The following is an 18,769-nucleotide window of genomic DNA, read 5'->3' on the forward strand; positions in this document are numbered from 1 at the left end:
CAATTTTTTAAACGAAAAAGGATACTTGCTACCTAATTCTAGTTTTCAGCTTTTACAAGCTTATAAGCTGTACAAATTTTAGAGCATTTACAAGCTTTACAAGTTTAAGAACTTTTATAAGCTTTACAAGCCAGCCCATAGAAAATACACTTTATAGATGCGGTTGATTTTCATTCAATTGACTTCATGATTGTATTATTTTTCCGAAGGAAGGCAGAATATCTTTATATAAGAATCTTTATATAAGGTAAGTCAGGATGTCAGGATAAAATTAATATATGGGGAATATGCGCACGCCTCCACCACACCACCGTGTTCTACATATATATATATACACTGGTTATCATAAATTAAGGAAAATTCACAAAAATCGCGATAACTCAAGAAATTACACATGGAATTTTATGAAACTTACCCACAATATACAACACATAGTAAGGTATTAAACAACATAAAAAGAAATTATCAGACATTAATAGTAGTATAGAAATTAGCACATGTATAAAATAAACANACCAGACATTTCATACATATATGGAAAAAATTCAATGAGTACGAGAAATGGACTGATAAGCTGTCTGTGATATTCAAAGGCCCAGGATGGTCACCGGGTAAACCATGGGTCGGAAACATTGAAGACATTCCTCACGTAAGTTTTTAACTGCATAGTTTTATTATTCTTATAAATAAAGTTCAAAAATTTAATTTCATATTTAAGGGCAGAGTATGTCAGTAGTTTACGAAAATTGCGAGAACACCAAACAGAGAAATAAATTTATAATATGTTTGCGTTATTGATAAAAACCTATAAGGCTGCTACTTAAAAAATCATTTTAATGATTTTTATATTCTCCCTATTTTATCTGCAAACTTTAAGACGATTATAGTTAGTCCACAACGGTGCGTTGAGGATTAAAATGCAAAAGTTGAAATTATTTAATAAACAGAGAGTAATTGATAGAAAGTTAAAAAAAAAAAAAAGAAAGAAAGAAAGAAACATAGTCTGCAATCAGCATGCTCCAATGACGCAGTCCAAGTTTATAACAATTCAAACTTACAAAAATCTGCTTATTGGATTTTTCCTTGCAGATTTAAGTTAGACCATTACGTCATACAGTTGCCAGGCCTTTATTTTGAAGTGAAACATTTTATATGTAATTTTGGGAGGTTTTGCTGCACGAAAGTGACATTTGTTTGCATTCGGCTGATCGTTGTCTATGGATAGCAGTCTTTTTATTTTTGTTTCTTTGAACTAAAAAATAATTATTCCATGCCACGCATTTTTCTTGAATTTATAGTTCATTTCGAAACGTTAACGCTTTTGTTGATTAAAGTAATGCTTAGAAACCAATTTAATAGTTTGAAAATATGCTTGCATTTTCTCGTTGCTTGAGAAAAAAATGTCTGCTACATAAATTCTTCATTCGGCTGAATGTATAGATTCTTGCAGAAACTGTATAAACTTGAGATTGTAGTGGATTGCAAAAAAAAATATGCAGGGAATTCTATGAAAAAAAATTAACATTTGGTAATTATCTTGAGAATTATTAAATATTAAACTTGGATGGGGGAATACCATGCTTGGTCGTTCTGTAGCCCGCTGAATTGCAACTGCTGAAATGCAACTGCAAGTTAAAATTTGACATGCTGAAAGAGTCATTTAATTGGTGAACTTATTTGTTATAACGCTAATTTTGTCTCGAAATTCCCAATTGTTCGAAAGTTTAAGTGCTTTTTCGTTAGTTTTTCTCGTTTTCAAAAAAAAATATTGTTTCTATATTCTTGTAGAATCTATTCTTGTAGAAGTATTCTATATTCTTGTCTATATCGTTCGAGATTTTTTTTTATTCCTTTTTTTTATTATTATTACATGCTCGAATGGAAGTCAATCAAAAGTAGCATAAGAAAGAGAGAAATTGCATAGTGCTAGATATAAATCTTAACATACGTATTAAAATTTTTAAGAAAATAATGCTAATTAAGAACGATAAAAACCGTACTCTACTGAATTGTTATAAGTTTTGTCAACGAATGAAATTCGGATTTATTTATCCGTATTGAGTCACGCACTCTGTATTTTTAGTTTAACTTTTTTTTTCAAGTTTAAATTATTATTTTTTAAATCATTCGTTATGTTACAATTAGCATATGGGGCTGATGAGTGGAGTGCTGTTTTGGGTGTTAAAATTAACGTTACTCTTTATTTTGCTGAGCCAACGCACAAACGAAAATTGCACAAAGAGCTAAGTGGAATAAAAAAAAATTCATATTTGAAAATTAGTTCGAGAATTATTCAATTCTATGTATAAACATCGTAATTTATTCTGCAAATAATTTATTCTCTAACATCTATTCAATATTCATTATTCTCTCAGCCTTAAATTCTGTGTATAAATTATTATAAAGACCAACTTCTCGGATTTTGTTTCTCGTGCGATTTGATATCATTCATATCATATTAGAGATACATGTGAATGTAATATTTCTGAGAAAAAGTTAATTGATTGAAAATAATTTTGTTGTTTCACTATCGAACGTTGTTGTATTTTGTTGTTTCACTAAATAATGTTCCAAATAGCATTTCTAAAAAGATTATAATAATATTTTTCATTATTTTTACAGCCTGCGCCTCATTTCGACAAGTATGATCCCCAAATGCCGTTGTTGTATAAATTATACACAATGCTCCACTTCGTATTCATCCTCACAACCTACATGATGATGGCTCTCAATATGTCGGTAAGACAGCTTTTCAAAGATTACAGGGTGTTCCGTAATGACCACTCTTATTACATATTTTTAAAATCCTATTATCAAAAATGAAATCAATAAAAAATGCACAGTGGGGTCACGAACTAATATTTAAGTGATGAAGTAAATTGTACGAATCCCTATTGAGAAGAGTAGTTATAAAGTCTCAAAATCCCTGTTTAATTGCTGAAGGAAACATTAAAGAGATTTTAGGCAATTCTTAGAAACACCAAATTACATTAAGCAAATCAAACTCTACATCAGGATAATTCCCCCCCCTTCTTCTTCCTCACTAATGATTCGACAAATTGAGGTAAGGTTACTGTATCTTCCCCACTTAAATACTGACTTGCGACCCTATTTCAGATTACTTTATTTCTGATAAGGATGTTAGAAATACAATATTTTAAGGGCGATGATTACGAAGCACCTTCTCTGTGTTTCTTAAAAAAATAATAATTAATATAATAATATAAAGGTATTTATAAATAATCTCTACATAATCACTATTTATAATTATATACTATCTAATTTTATATTTATAATTTTACACGTTTTGNATATATATATATATATATACTTTGAAAATTAAAGAACAATCTTAATAGTGTATGTAGAATTTATGCTATCATTACACAAGTCATAACTCATTAAAAACATATGTGTTTATGAATTTAACAATCATATCAAATTAGCTCTATTTAACAATTGTCCAAACATATTTCAGATAATATCGAAAGTGGCAATAAGTGCAATAGCAACCTTCATATGTATTGGCTGCATTTCGTTAGGATTCATGCTTGATAACAGGTAATTATTTTAAAAATATCGCATCATTAAAGTTATCCGTTATCGTTTTATTAGAGTAACCTCTATTCACGCAAGCATAAAGTGAGATTGAAAAAGAAGAATTTTCATTTCCACTAATTCATTTATTTCTCTTACTTTTTAGCTTACTAAGTTAAAGATATAATGCAAGAAAAACAAATCAAATTTATATTCTATGGCTGTATGTTACTCTGGAATATTGTCCATACTTTACTCCCTTATAAAAATGCCGAAATTATAACAAATACTTAAGATCTAATAACTTTTCTTGACCAAAAATTAAATTTTACCTCTTAAAAAACTTGTCCTTTTCTTCTTTTGTTTCTTCCTACTGACAAAATATGTTTAATTTCGGCATTTTTTTATAACCGAAAGAAAGAAGGAAATTTCTAAATGTTTGAACTTTCCGCCTGCATTTAAAGAATTTCTTTTTTACTTAGAAGTACTTCAAGAAGAGTCTCTCCCAAACTGAGTTTATTTTTTTTACATTTAGGTTAGCTTGAAGTTAGAAATTAAAATGGAAGAACAGTTTTTGATTTCTCTTTAGTTTGGGAAATAGAATTATTTTTAAGTTTAAACGTTTACGTAGAATAGGCGATTGAAAAAATCAAAAAATTAGTTGCCAAACGAAAAATAAATATAATTATAGTAAAGTAATTTTCATAATGTTAAAAAAATATTCAACGTATAACGGGGAGTTTTTCATAAATTAGAATAGCAATTTGATTATTTATTACATTAAAAAGTATTAAAAGCACAGTTTTTTTTAAATCAAAATTTATATTTAAATAGAAAACTAAAAAACAATTGAAAAATTATCGCTTGAAATTATTGCTAAAAAAAATTTTTGTTCTATTTTATAATCTAAGCATTTCTTTTTTATTATTATTATTATTTTAATAAGTGCGCAAAAAAAACTTTTTTTCTTATTTAAAAAGAAAAGAGTTGCTTTATTACAATACTTTGTAATGAATTTTACGCTTGCTATGAATATGTCTATTATTCTCAATTTTAAATGTAATATTATGTTGTGCAAAATGTGGTAATTATATTTTAACATAAATTCTGAAGATATCAAAAAATGAATTCAATTAAAGCTACCTTTTTTCAGAATGATTGCTGAAAAATCAGATTTCACGTCATATTGAAATGAAAGTCGAAAGTTTATAATCAATCTATAACTTCCTAACTCCTTCAGAATCAATAAAACTTTTTTCACCAATTATTTTCTTTGCATTTCGCGCTTACTGTACCTTATTATAAGAACCCTCATGGTTACAAAAAAATATCATTTAAAAATCATCGTGAATTACAGAAGACCATTATTATTAATTTTAATTCCAAATATTAATCAAAATTACTAGAATGGAAGCTGTGATTAATGACCACATAATACTATGCTGCTATGAACTACTTAATAGATTTAAATTAAAAACATTCTTTACAATTGTAATATTCAATATTTCTCGTCTTAGAGTTAGAATTTCTTTTATTTTATTTTTTAGCCAATATGGACCACCACTTGAATTTGGGAGATGCATTCTTTATTTCTTGTTTGACAGAATAGTGTTCCCGGAAATCAAGAAATTCGGAATAGCTGTCATACTAGTAGTATACGCAAACAGAATATTCATGACAGCTTCTATCTCTNTTTTTTTTAAATCAAAATTTATATTTAAATAGAAAACTAAAAAACAATTGGAAAATTATCGTTTGAAATTGTTGCTAAAATTTTTCTTTGTTCTACTTCATAATCTAAGCATTTCTTTTTCATTATTATTATTATTTTAACAAGTGTGCGAAAAAAACTTTTTTTTTTATTTAAAAAGAACAGAATTGCTTTGTGACAATACTTTGTAATGAATTTTACAAATTTGGTAGATAATTTTATCATAATTTTTTCCGTCTAAGCAATCATCAGAAATCGCTTGCTATGAATATGTCTATTATTCTCAATTTTAAATATAATATTATGTTGCGCAAAATGTGGTAATTATTTTTTAACGTAAATTCTGTAGATGAATTCTGTAGATGTAGAATGAATTCAATTAAAGCTACCTTTTTCAAAATGATTGCTGAAAAATCAAATTTCACGTCATATTTCAATATGACGTGAAATTTGATGAAAGTCGAAAGTTTTAATCAATCTATAACTTTCTAACTCCTTCAGAATCAATAAAACTTTTTCCACCAATTTTTTTCTTTTCATTTCACGCTTACTGTACCTTATTATAAGAACCCTCAAAGTTATAAAAAAAATCATCGTAAATTACAGAAGACCATTATCATTAATTTTAATTCCAAATATTAATCAAAATTACTAGCATGGAAGTTGTGATTAATAACCGTATAATACTATGCTGCTATGAACTACTTAATAGATTTAAATTAAAAACATTCTATAAAAATGTAATATTCAATATTTCTCGTCTTAGAGTTAGAATTTTTTTTCTTTTATTTTTTAGCCAATATGGACCACCACTTGAATTTGGGAGATGCATTCTTTATTTCTTGTTTGACAGAATAGTGTTCCCGGAAATCAAGAAATTCGGAATAGCTGTCATACTAGTAGTATACGCAAACAGAATATTCATGACAGCTTCTATCTCTATGTGGATCAGTTTATATTTAGCTGAAAATTTGAGAAGAATCTACAAGGAAAAACAATTATGAAAACTGAACTGAAGCATTCAGCTTTATTTCTAAATGATAGTTGAAAGTTCTGAAAGACCAAAGTGGTACACAAATGCGTATGATATCTATAAATCATTAAAATAATGGTTGGAAACATACTTTTGTGCATAAAATATAAAATTCAATCGGCGACATGCGTTGTTTCAATTATAAAAATTTTAAATGACCAATTTAACCAAACATTTAAAATTATACAAAAGTTGGACTTTAAAATTTTCGCTGCATGTTAATTATAAAAATTAATTTTTATAATTTTAAATTCTGCTTATCTTTTTAAAATATAACTGTTCTCTATAACTAGCATTTAAATTTTAGGCGAAGGAAAATTATTTAATTTTTTAACACCTGAAAAGTTTCATAGAAGAATACAATCAATGATATTTTAATCAATTTTAGAACCTCGACCTTAGAAACATCAGGAATCTAATCACAAAAGACTTTTTTTTCAATGAAAACCATCTAGTTAATATGTTTGGAGAAATAAAGTATTGCTTTATACTTGCAACTTGGCTCTAGCTATGTTCTTAAACACAAAAATCTGAGTATTTTCAATAATTCACATAACATGTTCTTCTGCTAAAACTATTTAATTCTGATAAAATAACGAAACAAAAAGCAATGTAAGAAGAACGGATAAAAAATAGTTGGACGATCTGTTTCAGCTGTTTCGTAGCTATGTGCTTTCGTTGATACCATAAGTGCCAAAGCATTAATACTAAAAAAATGATTTTTTATGTAGCATTAAAGCAGCTATATGTTCCAACTATAGTTTATTTGTGCTTTATACTTCGCTTTCTTTTTTTACACATTTCGTAATACAAAGAGTGAGGTAATTTTAAACTCTTCTTTTACGACAAAACCCTATCGTTTCAGGTAGTTAAATTTATTCTTTTAATTTTTTATTTCCTCTACTCTTTCAAAATATCGAGTATAAATAAACGTATTGTATAAATCTATATTGGCTAAAGACTTTATTTTATAAATTTACTCATTTTATTTTAATTGATGGCAATAAGTCTTTTGTGGTTAAAAATTAAAAAAGTCTTCAATTTTAATTAAAGTAAAATAGCTAAGTTTCTTACGCAATAAAACATGTTTTTCAACCATTCTTATGAAATGCATATATTACCTCTAAATCTCGAAAACAGTTCATTTTACCAATCTGATCTGCAGATTAGCTAGGATGATCCATCAAAGATCGGAGTCAAGAACTTTCCACTATTTACCTAAGTATTATATTGACTTGATTTTTTAGATTGCTGAAAACGACAGTAATGTAATAATATTTTAAACCCTTTGATCCTTTGTATTATAATCTTTAAAAATATTCATAATTTAATCTATCAACTAGTGTTGATTGTTTGATTGGTGTAATTCTACTTTTTATATTACTAAAAACAAATAAATAACTTTATGTTCATAAATGCACAGAGAAATGTTGCTGTTGTCCTAGCAAAGATCTTATTTAAACTTTAATGAGTGCCTGGAAGGTAATGGGTAGATTACCTTGATAATTTAAGAAATGAAAAAGAATTTTTGCACTTTAACGGATCATCCTAGTTAATCTGCACACAAAATAGATAACCTGAGGAATAACTGATTTTTGCTCGTTAAGCACGACATATAAGCGAATAATTTATTTTCCTACTATCTTACAAATTCGGTTCTGGTGACTATCTTTATATCAATGAATACCTATTTGAGGATAGACAGTAAAATAAACTGATGACTGTAACCTCAATCATCAAAAACTATCGATATCGTCTGGTTTATTTGGTTAGATCTTGTTCTTCACTACAGTATATGCAAGGTGTTCCGGTGTAAGTTTTTAGAATCATTATCAAAATGTATATTTTACTGCTAAAGACCGAAAACCTTTAATGCACTCATGAATTAGCTAATCAGCAATTTAACTAGTTATTAATTAAAGTGGGGAATCAAGTGCTTTCCGCAATTTACCCAACCCAGGTAAGGCATGCTTTAACTGCCTCCGTATCGTTAAAGTTCAAAACTTTGTTTCCAGCCTCCCGTCAGCATATTTGTTGATTGTAGTGACTTGACTCATAACATACCAAAAAATAAATAATTGACATTATGTTAATTTCTTTAATTGCAATAATATTTTAAACCGTATGATTATTAGTATAATAGTTTTTAAAGTGATTGATGATTGATACTATCAATGTGTTGATTATCTTATTGCAGTAACTTGATTTTTTTTTAATGAAAAAAATTAATAAGTAACATTGTGTTAGTTTAAGTGTTCGGAAACGTTGCTGATGTTCCAGCAAAAATCTTATTTTATCTTTAACGAGTGCCTGGTAGAGAATGTGCAGCTAAGCTAAGTAGTTTGCAAATTACCTGCGGAATTTGAGTAATTAAACAATTTATTTAACTTTTGCATTATACTATATAACTATTATTAGTAGACTTATCTTTATTACTATTATTAATGTACTATTATAACTATTATATTTATAAATAACCCATTTAAGGGTGGGCTTTATAAAATCAATTTGAAGAAGGAAAAAAAAACAAGTATGCCAACAATAATGCGTTTTGTTAAGTACAAACTGAAAATTAATTTAGTAACTGTAACCTCAAACATTATTAAGGATCATCGGAGTTTCTTGTTCCTCGCTTGTATATCGCTCATTTGGTGAAACAATGACGTAACTGATAATTACTCTATTTAGGTTGATTTTACAGTTACGTCATTGTTTCACCAAATGAGCGATATGTAATAGTATATCGCTCATATACTATTATATGGTATATATCGCTCATTTGGTGCAACAATGACGTAACTGATAATTACTTTAGTTAGGTTGATTTTGCAGTTACGTCAATGTTTCATCAAATGAGTGAATGCAGGGTATTTCGCTGTAAATTTAAGAATCATCGTCAAAAATATATACACATTAATGAGCACAAATTAATATTTTATCAAGGATAAAACAAAAACGCTACGAATCACTATTGAAAAAGGCTGGACTGAAATATCAGACCGATTGAGGGAGAGAGCAGTGAGAAGTTAAAAAACAATTGTTTACACCTTCAAGTTTCGTCAAATCATACTGATTTTAATGTTTTCAATCATGTTTTCTTATTCATTAGACAGCAGGCTTCGATTGCGTTTTTATTTTTTCTTAGCTCAAATATAAATTTAAAATCCCCTAATATCTATGCTTTTATAATTTCTTTTTTGACAAGGATTCTAAAAAATCTATTAAAGATAGTCATTGCTGAACACTCTGTATTTCACACTAATGAAATATCAGTAGACCCACCATGTTCGCATTTTCAGGGCTGGTTTTATATACCTCGACCTTATAGCAACTACATCATCATCATTGGCGCGACAGCCCAGATGAGCCCTGGTCTTCTCGAGTTTCCTCTTCCTTCCAGCAATGGTTGTCCAATTTTTACAGTCTATATACTATTTCACGTCATTAAATAGTTTCATAGTAGACTTACTGATGATTTCTATTTTGTTTTAAAAAGTTAAACCTCTCTACATAATCATTGTGATCCTATTAAAGCATTTATCAAAGAAAAATTATGTTTAATCATACTTACATATTTAATTATATATTTTTTTGTGCACATATCAACATGTTTTCTGTGAAAAATGTTTTTGAATAGGAAAGTTTAACAATGAAACACAATTATTGTATGAAAGAATTTTTGTATATATGAAATTTTCATAAATAAAAGTGTCATGTTTATCAAAAATGAAACGCAATTCTTCTCTTTAAGTCTTATCTTTATTGTGTTTTTGAAGTAATGTTATGACTGATTTTAAGAAAAAATTTCATTATTATAATATAAGAACTAAATTTTTATTAATTGCTCTAAGTTAAATTTTTATTTTGAATGATGGGTTAGCTGTTAAATTTCTTTTTAATGAATATATCAAAATTCTTTTAGGAGCAAAGCTTATTAAATGATTATTAATAAATTGTTTTATTGTTGAAAAAATTTTCTATTAAGTTCCTCAATATAATTTCAATCTTTTGAATTTACATATATTTAAAGATATCTACTTTTTCATAATAGAATAATGCTCACAACTTAACTTGATTTTTTTTTATTATTTATTATCCAGTTTGTTTTGACAAATAAACAAAATGGAAGAATTTAATAAGATTCCTTAAATATACCACAGTATAAGGATGAAATTGAAAGACGATAAAATTAATCACAAGAATGGAATTATTTATTTATAAAATGGTTAAAGTATAAATATCGTCCCTATTGTTCAATTCATAATCAAAATTTATTTAAAAGGCTTTTCAACTCAGACATATTAGCAGACAGCTTCTAGGTCGCCAATGGCAACCGATTTAAAAGCTTCGTTGCGTCCCACTCGCTATGCGTTGTCTAGGTAACGGAATAAGAAAGGTTGGACTAGAATCATATGTGCCGATTTCTCCGAATCAGCTGGAGATGATTGCGTAACGGCTTCATTAACAAATATGTCGTATTGAAGTTAGTAGGCCACTTAGTAATAGCTTTGTTTTAATATGTCAAAACAAAGTAGGACGTACTTGATGGAATGGCGAGATTATGAAGTTAATTTAACTCGCATAGGCATTAATTACCAAGCAGATATTCCTCAAATAAATCCCCCAGCGGCACTACATTCTGATTATGAAAATGGTGATCAGCTGCTTTGGAATCCCGCAATCTTACCATGTGGGAAAGTAAAAAACTATTTAAATACTGCCAAATCCTTATTTTACAACGAGCATGGCGAGGAAAATGTTTTGCTCGTTCTGCATCAGAGTAACTACGATATCGACAAAGCTTTGGAATGTTTCTTGAGACCACGTGGTTTAGAAGTTCAAAACGGCAAGTGGTCAGAAAAGGAATGCCGCAATTTCGAAGAAGGATTAAGGAAACATGGAAAAAATTTCAGAGCTATTCAGAAGATGGTGCTGACCAGAACAATTGAAGACATCGTGGGTTTTTATTACCTCTGGAAGAAAACTGTGAGATACGATGTATTCATGCAAGACTTATTTACCAATAAACGCCACATCAAGAAAAAATTTCAGAAGAAGTATAATCATGTGACCGAATTCGGCGATATTTTAACTACACGTGAGCAGTTGGCTCTTAGCAAAAAGCATTCACAGAAAAAAACTAGGCGCCGGATTAAATGAAATTCCAAATACTTTGGATAAACGAAGAAAATTTTCTCTCTGATTATCATAAGAACAAATTACTCAAAATGTACAGAACGATGCAAAATAATTATTCTCCATGCCTTATGAATCTGAATATGTTACATGGTCAACTGAATATGGTTATGTTGGAATTCACAAAACTGGAACACATTGGTTGACAAAAAGTAATATATTTAGTCATCAATAATAATAATGTAATTTAGTGATCCTGGAATAATTAGTTACAAATATAAATTAGTCCAGCTACAAATTACCAGTCGCCAACGACCCGAATGTGATATCAGTTCACATTTCAAGTCGAATGTGTCAAATATGATTTTCAGAGGTACGCACTGTAAATAAATCTAAAAAACTTATCATTTTTTGTTTCTGATTTTGAAAGTTTATAGTGTGTAATTTAATATGTTAAAATTATTCTTTGAAATTTAATTTTTTAAGAGGAGATACTGCGAGTACAGATTTACCTGGCAACACAAACGGATTCTTAAAATTTCATCCTGAAAAGTGTATTTTTATTTTTCATCGAGATCTTGAAAACTATTCCTCCAAACACCATTTAATTTTAATTGGAATACAGATAATCGATTTCTCTACGAAGCAATACAGAGTAAGACGTTTTCTTACTTTTTTATATCTCTGTTTTCCAGGTTTTATGAAGCTTCAAAATTTTATTTTGCAAACAGGAAAAAATAAACTTTCAACGTGTATAAAAAATAAACATCCTTTAGTTTAGTTGTAGAAAATTTGATTATGTATAATCCCATAAAAAAACGTATAATGGAAATCCAATGAATAGTTTCTGGAGTCGATGTTGATGGAATGAAGTTGTAAGACAAGGTTTCCTAGGAAACGCAATCAAAATGTGAAGATTTTTAAATACTGCATTTCATACAATTCAGTGTTAGTCTCTAAACTCCCTCCAAACGCTCGCATTTTGGAAAATCATTTTAACACATTTACTTTAAGAAAAAATCAAAAACAAAAAAAAAATCACTTTTCTGAAAAGATTCAGGAAGTCTGACCCTCAGAGAAAATTACTATTTCTTTTTACGTTTGAAAGAATTATTGGTGTTGAAAATATAATTAACTCTGCAAATGTATTTATAAAGAAAAGAGAAATTTACAACGACAAATTATGAATTTGAGATTTTTTGAGATTTATTAAGTTTTATTAAGGGCGTAATTGTGCACTAACTGCCAGTATATAAAACCAAAATTTCAAGATAAAAATACAAAGGAAACAATGAAAGAAAAGAGGAAGAATATTTTTTAAAAGAGAATAAGAAAAAATATTAGGAAATAATAATTAAAATTTTAATTATTTTTTAAAACTTTTCTTATTCGCTTTTTAAAAAAAAATTTCCTCTTTTCTTTCCTTGTTTTCTTTGCATATATAGATTGAAGAAAAAAATAATACTTTGAAATCAGTCCAATGGGATAATAAAAAGAACCTCAAGATCAATTAATTCTATTACAAATTACATTTCCCAAGAGCAAAACTATATTAAAAATATAAATAATGATAAAAGTTAGTTGTTCAAGATTGTTAGTTGTTTAATATGTAATAGTTAAGGCTGCTTTTATTGATAATTTAGAGGAATACTCTGGATTCATATTTTCAACAACAACAAAAAAAAATACTTTGAAGTTACCTTTTAAATTTTACACAATTTCTGTAGAATAATAAATTGTCATACATCATATCTTAATCATGACTTATGTTATGAAAACAATTATTCAAAACTGAACATTTGAATTTGGTTGGCTAACTTCTACAACTTCAAAGAAAAAATATTGATTTTCTTCGCTTAAAACTATTTCTAACCAAAAATAATTTCCTTTATTGAGAAGGTAATAAGTAAAATCAATTTCAGTCAATGGTTTGAAAAATATGCACTAAATAAATATTTGCACCAAAATTTGCAAAACCATTATACACAAACCAAATATTTTTATTGCAATGCATTGAATACTCATTTTTCAAGGTGTACTTTCTTAGTCTTATAAGTTCGTTGAAAGCCAAAATCCTCTTTCAAAAGTGTTTTGCACAGAGAAAGCTGGCAAGTTAATTTTTTTGGCCTTCAATTTTTTTACTTTAGTAAAAAAATTGAACACCAGGTTGGAACCCTATGAACTTCTCCATTTTGTGTTTAAAACCTTATGGATTTAGAATTACACAAGAATTTGCAATAAATCTTATGAGTTTTAACAACCCATAAAGGTTTGTGCTAAGCCTCAAAAGTTAATAAATCTTACGAAGTTAAAAAATCTCACAAGTTAAAAGTTAATAAATCTCAAAAGTTAATAAATCTTAAGTCTTGTAGAAGGTAGTTGCTACTATAATCAAGTGAGTTGTAGCCAATGACAGAAAAAATTGTGACACGTTTGCCACCCTGTATCATTGTCAAAGGTAACTCTTATGAAAACTTGTTAATATGTTACAGTAACAGTAATAAAGTGTTTAGTCGGTAGTTCGGTTGTGATATTTTAATAAGCATAAAATTTATAGTGTATATGACAGGATCCAGGATATTTTTCATCACCATGTCATTTTCTTACGGAAAACAATCTATATATTAATTAAAACAGGTAAAAACAGTCTAAAATAATTATTTAGTACCTTAGTTTATACAAAAATAGTCTTATACCAAAAAGGAAAATATTTTTTACAAAAATTAGAAGCTCAACTTAATTCAATCTGACACAAACATTCTTTTTTATAAAAATAAAAAAAAATACTTTTCACTCAAGTTATTTTTAACTTAAAAGGATTAAATGATTAAAAAATGATGCTATAATTAAAAAATAAAATACAAAAATCCATAAATGTATAACAATAAAGCCAAAAATCCATACATTTCCCTTCAAAAACGTTTATTAATCTTAAAAAAATTAATTAATATTCAAAGATATGTGTTTTTCTTTCAATTGCATACAACAATAAAACAAACAATTAGATAAAATAACAGAAATGTGTTTATCAATGTTTATCTTAGTCTAAATTTCTATCCAAAACACAGGTGCAAGAATAAGAAAAAATTAAAACCTACATTTGGTAGTGGTGTAATTCCAATGCAGGTTCAACAATGGATATTTTTCCTAAATAAATTTTAAGCATAAGGTTCAAAAGGTATAAGTAAAATTTTCAAAACTAAACTATTTTGTCACAAAAAGCCTAACTGAGACTTGCCATTAAAAACAAAATCAGTAAATCACCTATTTTCTCCTTGTGTTATTTGAGTAAATTTGAGTGTTCTATGACACTTGCTATTTATTGTGCGTTATTTATTAACTAGGTGATAATTTGCGCACATTTTATGTAACCTTTTTTATTGCAATAACCATTAGTAAGAGCTAAAAAAAATAAAGGTGGAAAGGTAAGGAATACACACAAAGTATATTTTTAGAGAATTACAAAATTTATTAACAGATTTTATTTGTATATTAACTAATTTTAAAATAAATACTCATTGCATATATGAAACTTTCTTAAATAACTCAAAACGAAGAACAAAAATATTAGGAGAATATATACTATTACAAAAACAAAATGTTTTGATTTTATGAGTTCAATCATTCTTAAAGCTTGAACCATTTCGTAAAAACAAAATGGTTATCAAATTTCACTATCTCAATTCAATTCTATCAATATTTAAAAATAAATTAAATTGACAGTAAAATTGTAAATTAAAGTGGAATAAAATAGATTTTTATATTTTTACATATGACAGTAAAATCTTAAAAATAACCACTAAAAAAATTAATGGTACTTTGCATTTCTACACCTAAAATGTATAACCAATGATAAAAATTAAGTTATTTATCTATTTTAAAAAACAACTGACTCAAAAATGAAATTAAATGTGACAAGCATTTGAATAAACAGCATAGGCAAAGTTTAGATTAAAAAATTTTTATCTATGCCTTGTATTATCTTCGAAATAGATGATACAAGATATATATAGATGCACTAATGAATAACTTAATTTACAACAACCAGCACACATTTTATAACAGATAAAAAACAATTGAAATATGTACTCTCTCTTTAAAAATAAAAATAAAATATTTCTTTATTTTTAAAAATATGAAACAAAACATTTTGTTGAAGGAAGAATACATTGATCAGATAATTAAAATCCATTAAATTTGATTTAAACTAATTATATTTAAAATGATGAGTATAAAACTCTGTTATCAAATAGCTTTTATGAAGTTAACCAAATTTTAAGTTTAGCCCAGGATCTAATATCCTTTGATGCAAGATTATCACAACAATTATTAGAAAAGTATATGCAAAGTATGAAATTAAAAATAAAGGAAATTAGTAATCCAATTATTTAGGGTACAAATATGCAAAATTAATGGAAATTGGTCTACATTTTAAGATATACAAATTACTGTGCTAACATCTGCAATAAAAAATGTGTAACTATGCAATAAATCTAAACTAACTCCATTTCAATACAAATGTTTATCATTTCATAACAATATAAATCATTTCATATCAAATAGGAAATAAAACACATTGGGCATATACTGCAGAGCTAAAACCTACATATTTTTCTTTCTTCTATTTAAGTGGTAAATAGGTTTTTAATTCTTTATTCTAATTTTCTATTCTTATTATTTTCAAAAACATTTAAAGTACACCTAATTATCTGTTATATACTTTACCAACCATTATTATGATGTTTCTTGTTTATATTGTTCTTCATATTTATAAACATGATTTGTAGGGAGAGAATGAGCCTCTTCAATTTTTATAGAAGTATCAAATTATAAAATACAATTAAAATAGTTAACTTCAATCATGACAAAATAAATTTAAAATCTTTTTTTTTCTTAATGTTCTTTACTTATAAAGTGACATGATTTTAACAGATTTTTATTTATTTTTTCAATAAACAGTATAGAAGAACATTTTTAAATTCTAATTTCCTGGAAAGCAAAATACTAATCTTAACTTATTAGAATGCTATACTGGAGAAGAAATCTTAGATGGCAACTTTTCTTTAACCTATGCAAGAAATTTAATCTTTAAACAACAGAAAAGTTGAGTTCATGTATATGTAAAGTAAACTATGAAGCTTCAAATGCAGAAAAAAAATTTCAAAATCTGGAAATGTAAACAAATTAAGCCTTACTTAGGATTATGCATTGGGAAAATTATCCTGCAATCATTTGTTTGGATTTTGATAGTAAGAAAACATTTTTAGAGCATTTGAAAATTCATGGTTTACTCCAGATTTGCATTAACACTTTTTTTTTCTTCTAAACCTTAAATTTTAAAATAATAATGGAGGTGAAACAGAATTTGCCAAGAAAAGTTTCTCCCACAGTACAAATAACAAAATTAATCATAATAACAGTTTTAACTTAATGATTAATCATAATACAAAGGTAATGTTGTATCGATTTCATTATGCCAAGCAATTAAGCCACCTTTGATATCTTTCCATTCATAATCACTCATTACCTTCTTTAAATTAACAACAGCTGTTTGAGAATCATTTCCTCTTCTACATATTATAAAAACAGACTGACAGTTTTTTTCTTGAATCAATTCTTGAAGCTTCTGAACAGAAGCCTCCAGTGTAATTTCATTTATCGGAATATTAAGTGAATTAGGTAAGCAGCAAATTTCTATTTCGTGACTAGGTCGAACATCTAATAGTATATGCGGCAAACCATTATCCATAATCTTCTTATATTCATTACAAGATATTCTTTCTGAATCAGGTAGTAACTCTAAATCATCTATTTTATCTGAAGCAGATTGTTGACAAAATAACTCATAATCAATTAATTGCTTGATCGATGGATTATTTCCGCATATATCACAATCTAATTTTCGACTTCTTAATGTTATAGTCCTCATATCACCGTTGAGTCCGTCGAACAAGAGCATTTTTTTATGGTAAGTGGGGTGTATACCAACCGCTATTTTGATTACTTCTAACGATTGAAGACAACCAATTACCCCAGTAACAGCACCAAGTACACCATTTTCTGAACAGTTTCCAACATTACTAGATGAAGGGGGTTTAGGGAACAAACACCTGTAGCAGGGTCCATCTAAATAATTATACACAGTTAGTTGACCTTCAAATCTCAATGCAGAGCCAGACACTAAATGCTTGTTGAACAGCACCGCAGCATCATTTAAAAGATATCTGGTTGGTACATTATCAGATGCATCAACTATTATGTTATAAGAGTCAATAATTTCAGTAATATTTGTGGAATTAAGAAGAATAGGATATACATTGCATTTTACTAAAGGGTTAATTTCTTTGATAGCTTGTTGAAGTGAATCACATTTCTTCTGACCCACTAATTCAATTTTATGAGCGATTTGACGATGCAAATTGGTTACATCCACTCTGTCATAATCAACAATACCAATGCAACCTACACCTGCTGCGGCTAGGTATAATCCAACAGGACAACCAAGACCACCAGCTCCGACAATCAGCACAGAAGTTTTTTTCAGTGAAATTTGTCCGGAAACTCCGATTTCTGGAAGTATGAGTTGGCGACTATATCTCTTAATTTCTTTATGAGAAAGTGGAATTTTTTCGTCTATGTGCAGGTCTTTTCTGCTATGATTTTTCTCATTTTCTTCCTTTAATAACGCTTTCAACTTATTAATTTCAGCTTCTTTTTCTTGTATCAAAGATTTTAATTTCTTCACCTTTTCCAGGTCTGACATAATTTTTTAATTAAATAGTGCGGCTATACTTAATTTTGGGGTAAAAATAATTAAATAGTTAAATAAATATATATATATTTATTTTAAAAATTGAGCAATCTATGCATACATAAACTCATTTAAACTGAAAATATCATCAGAATTTTATATATGTAAACAGAAGATGAGTTCCTGAAATGTGAAATGTTAGCGAATTCAGTTGCCAAAGTGCATTTTTTCAACTGAACCCATTTTAAATACTCAATCAGTTTTAAAAAGCCGGTTCCGACGATAAATTGTTTGACATTTTGATTTGCAACTGAAGTAACTGAATGATCGGATCAGAAATATCAAACGAGTTCATTTGAAGAAACAGAAAAACTGCTCCTTTAGAATTGAGCTTGCTTTAACACTAAAGCTTCTCCAGATGTAAATTTTTTAAGGTGAATTGAAATTTACATTTTATTTTGCATTTACTAAATGGCAGTCAAATTATAACTATGAATAGATAAGAAATTTAAAATAATATCTAAAATTTATAAATAATCAGATAAAATCTGTTAAATGCTGAGGTAGTTTTGTAAAGGCATCAATCTTATTGGCTTATTTT

The 18,769-nt window shown here is 27.6% G+C and overlaps 3 protein-coding genes across 3 annotated transcripts in view; 2 read left to right on the forward strand and 1 right to left on the reverse strand.

Annotated features, from left to right (window-relative positions):
• The window catches only part of LOC107443251 (alkylglycerol monooxygenase), a 51,234-nt gene extending 41,203 nt beyond the window's left edge, over positions 1–10,031 (forward strand). Inside the window, 4 exon segments of the mRNA XM_071178626.1 lie at positions 488–649; positions 2,623–2,739; positions 3,479–3,561; positions 6,045–10,031. Of these exon segments, the coding sequence (XP_071034727.1) occupies positions 488–649; positions 2,623–2,739; positions 3,479–3,561; positions 6,045–6,252 (570 nt within the window). The 3' untranslated portion in view covers positions 6,253–10,031.
• Positions 10,032–10,799: 768 nt separating this feature from the next.
• Positions 10,800–11,441, forward strand: LOC107443246 (mesoderm induction early response protein 1-like). Its single transcript, XM_016057049.3, has one exon. It carries the CDS (start codon positions 10,800–10,802, stop codon positions 11,439–11,441), a length of 642 nt encoding a protein of 213 aa, XP_015912535.2.
• Positions 11,442–14,322: 2,881 nt separating this feature from the next.
• On the reverse strand, positions 14,323–18,329 carry LOC107443248 (Ubiquitin-like activating enzyme 4). Its single transcript, XM_016057054.4, has one exon. The coding sequence runs from the start codon at positions 18,178–18,180 to the stop codon at positions 16,852–16,854; it is 1,329 nt and encodes a 442-aa protein (XP_015912540.1). The 5' UTR covers positions 18,181–18,329; the 3' UTR covers positions 14,323–16,851.
• Positions 18,330–18,769: the final 440 nt, after the last annotated feature.

The sequence above is a fragment of the Parasteatoda tepidariorum genome, chromosome 3 (assembly GCF_043381705.1).
Source record: "Parasteatoda tepidariorum isolate YZ-2023 chromosome 3, CAS_Ptep_4.0, whole genome shotgun sequence".
Classification (NCBI taxonomy): Eukaryota; Metazoa; Arthropoda; class Arachnida; order Araneae; family Theridiidae; genus Parasteatoda; species Parasteatoda tepidariorum.

Bases quoted from the DNA above. Each gene is read 5' to 3' on its own strand.
- LOC107443246 (XM_016057049.3), top strand. From the start codon at position 10,800: ATGTCAAAACAAAGTAGGACGTACTTGATGGAATGGCGAGATTATGAA.
- LOC107443248 (XM_016057054.4), bottom strand. From the start codon at position 18,180: ATGTCAGACCTGGAAAAGGTGAAGAAATTAAAATCTTTGATACAAGAA.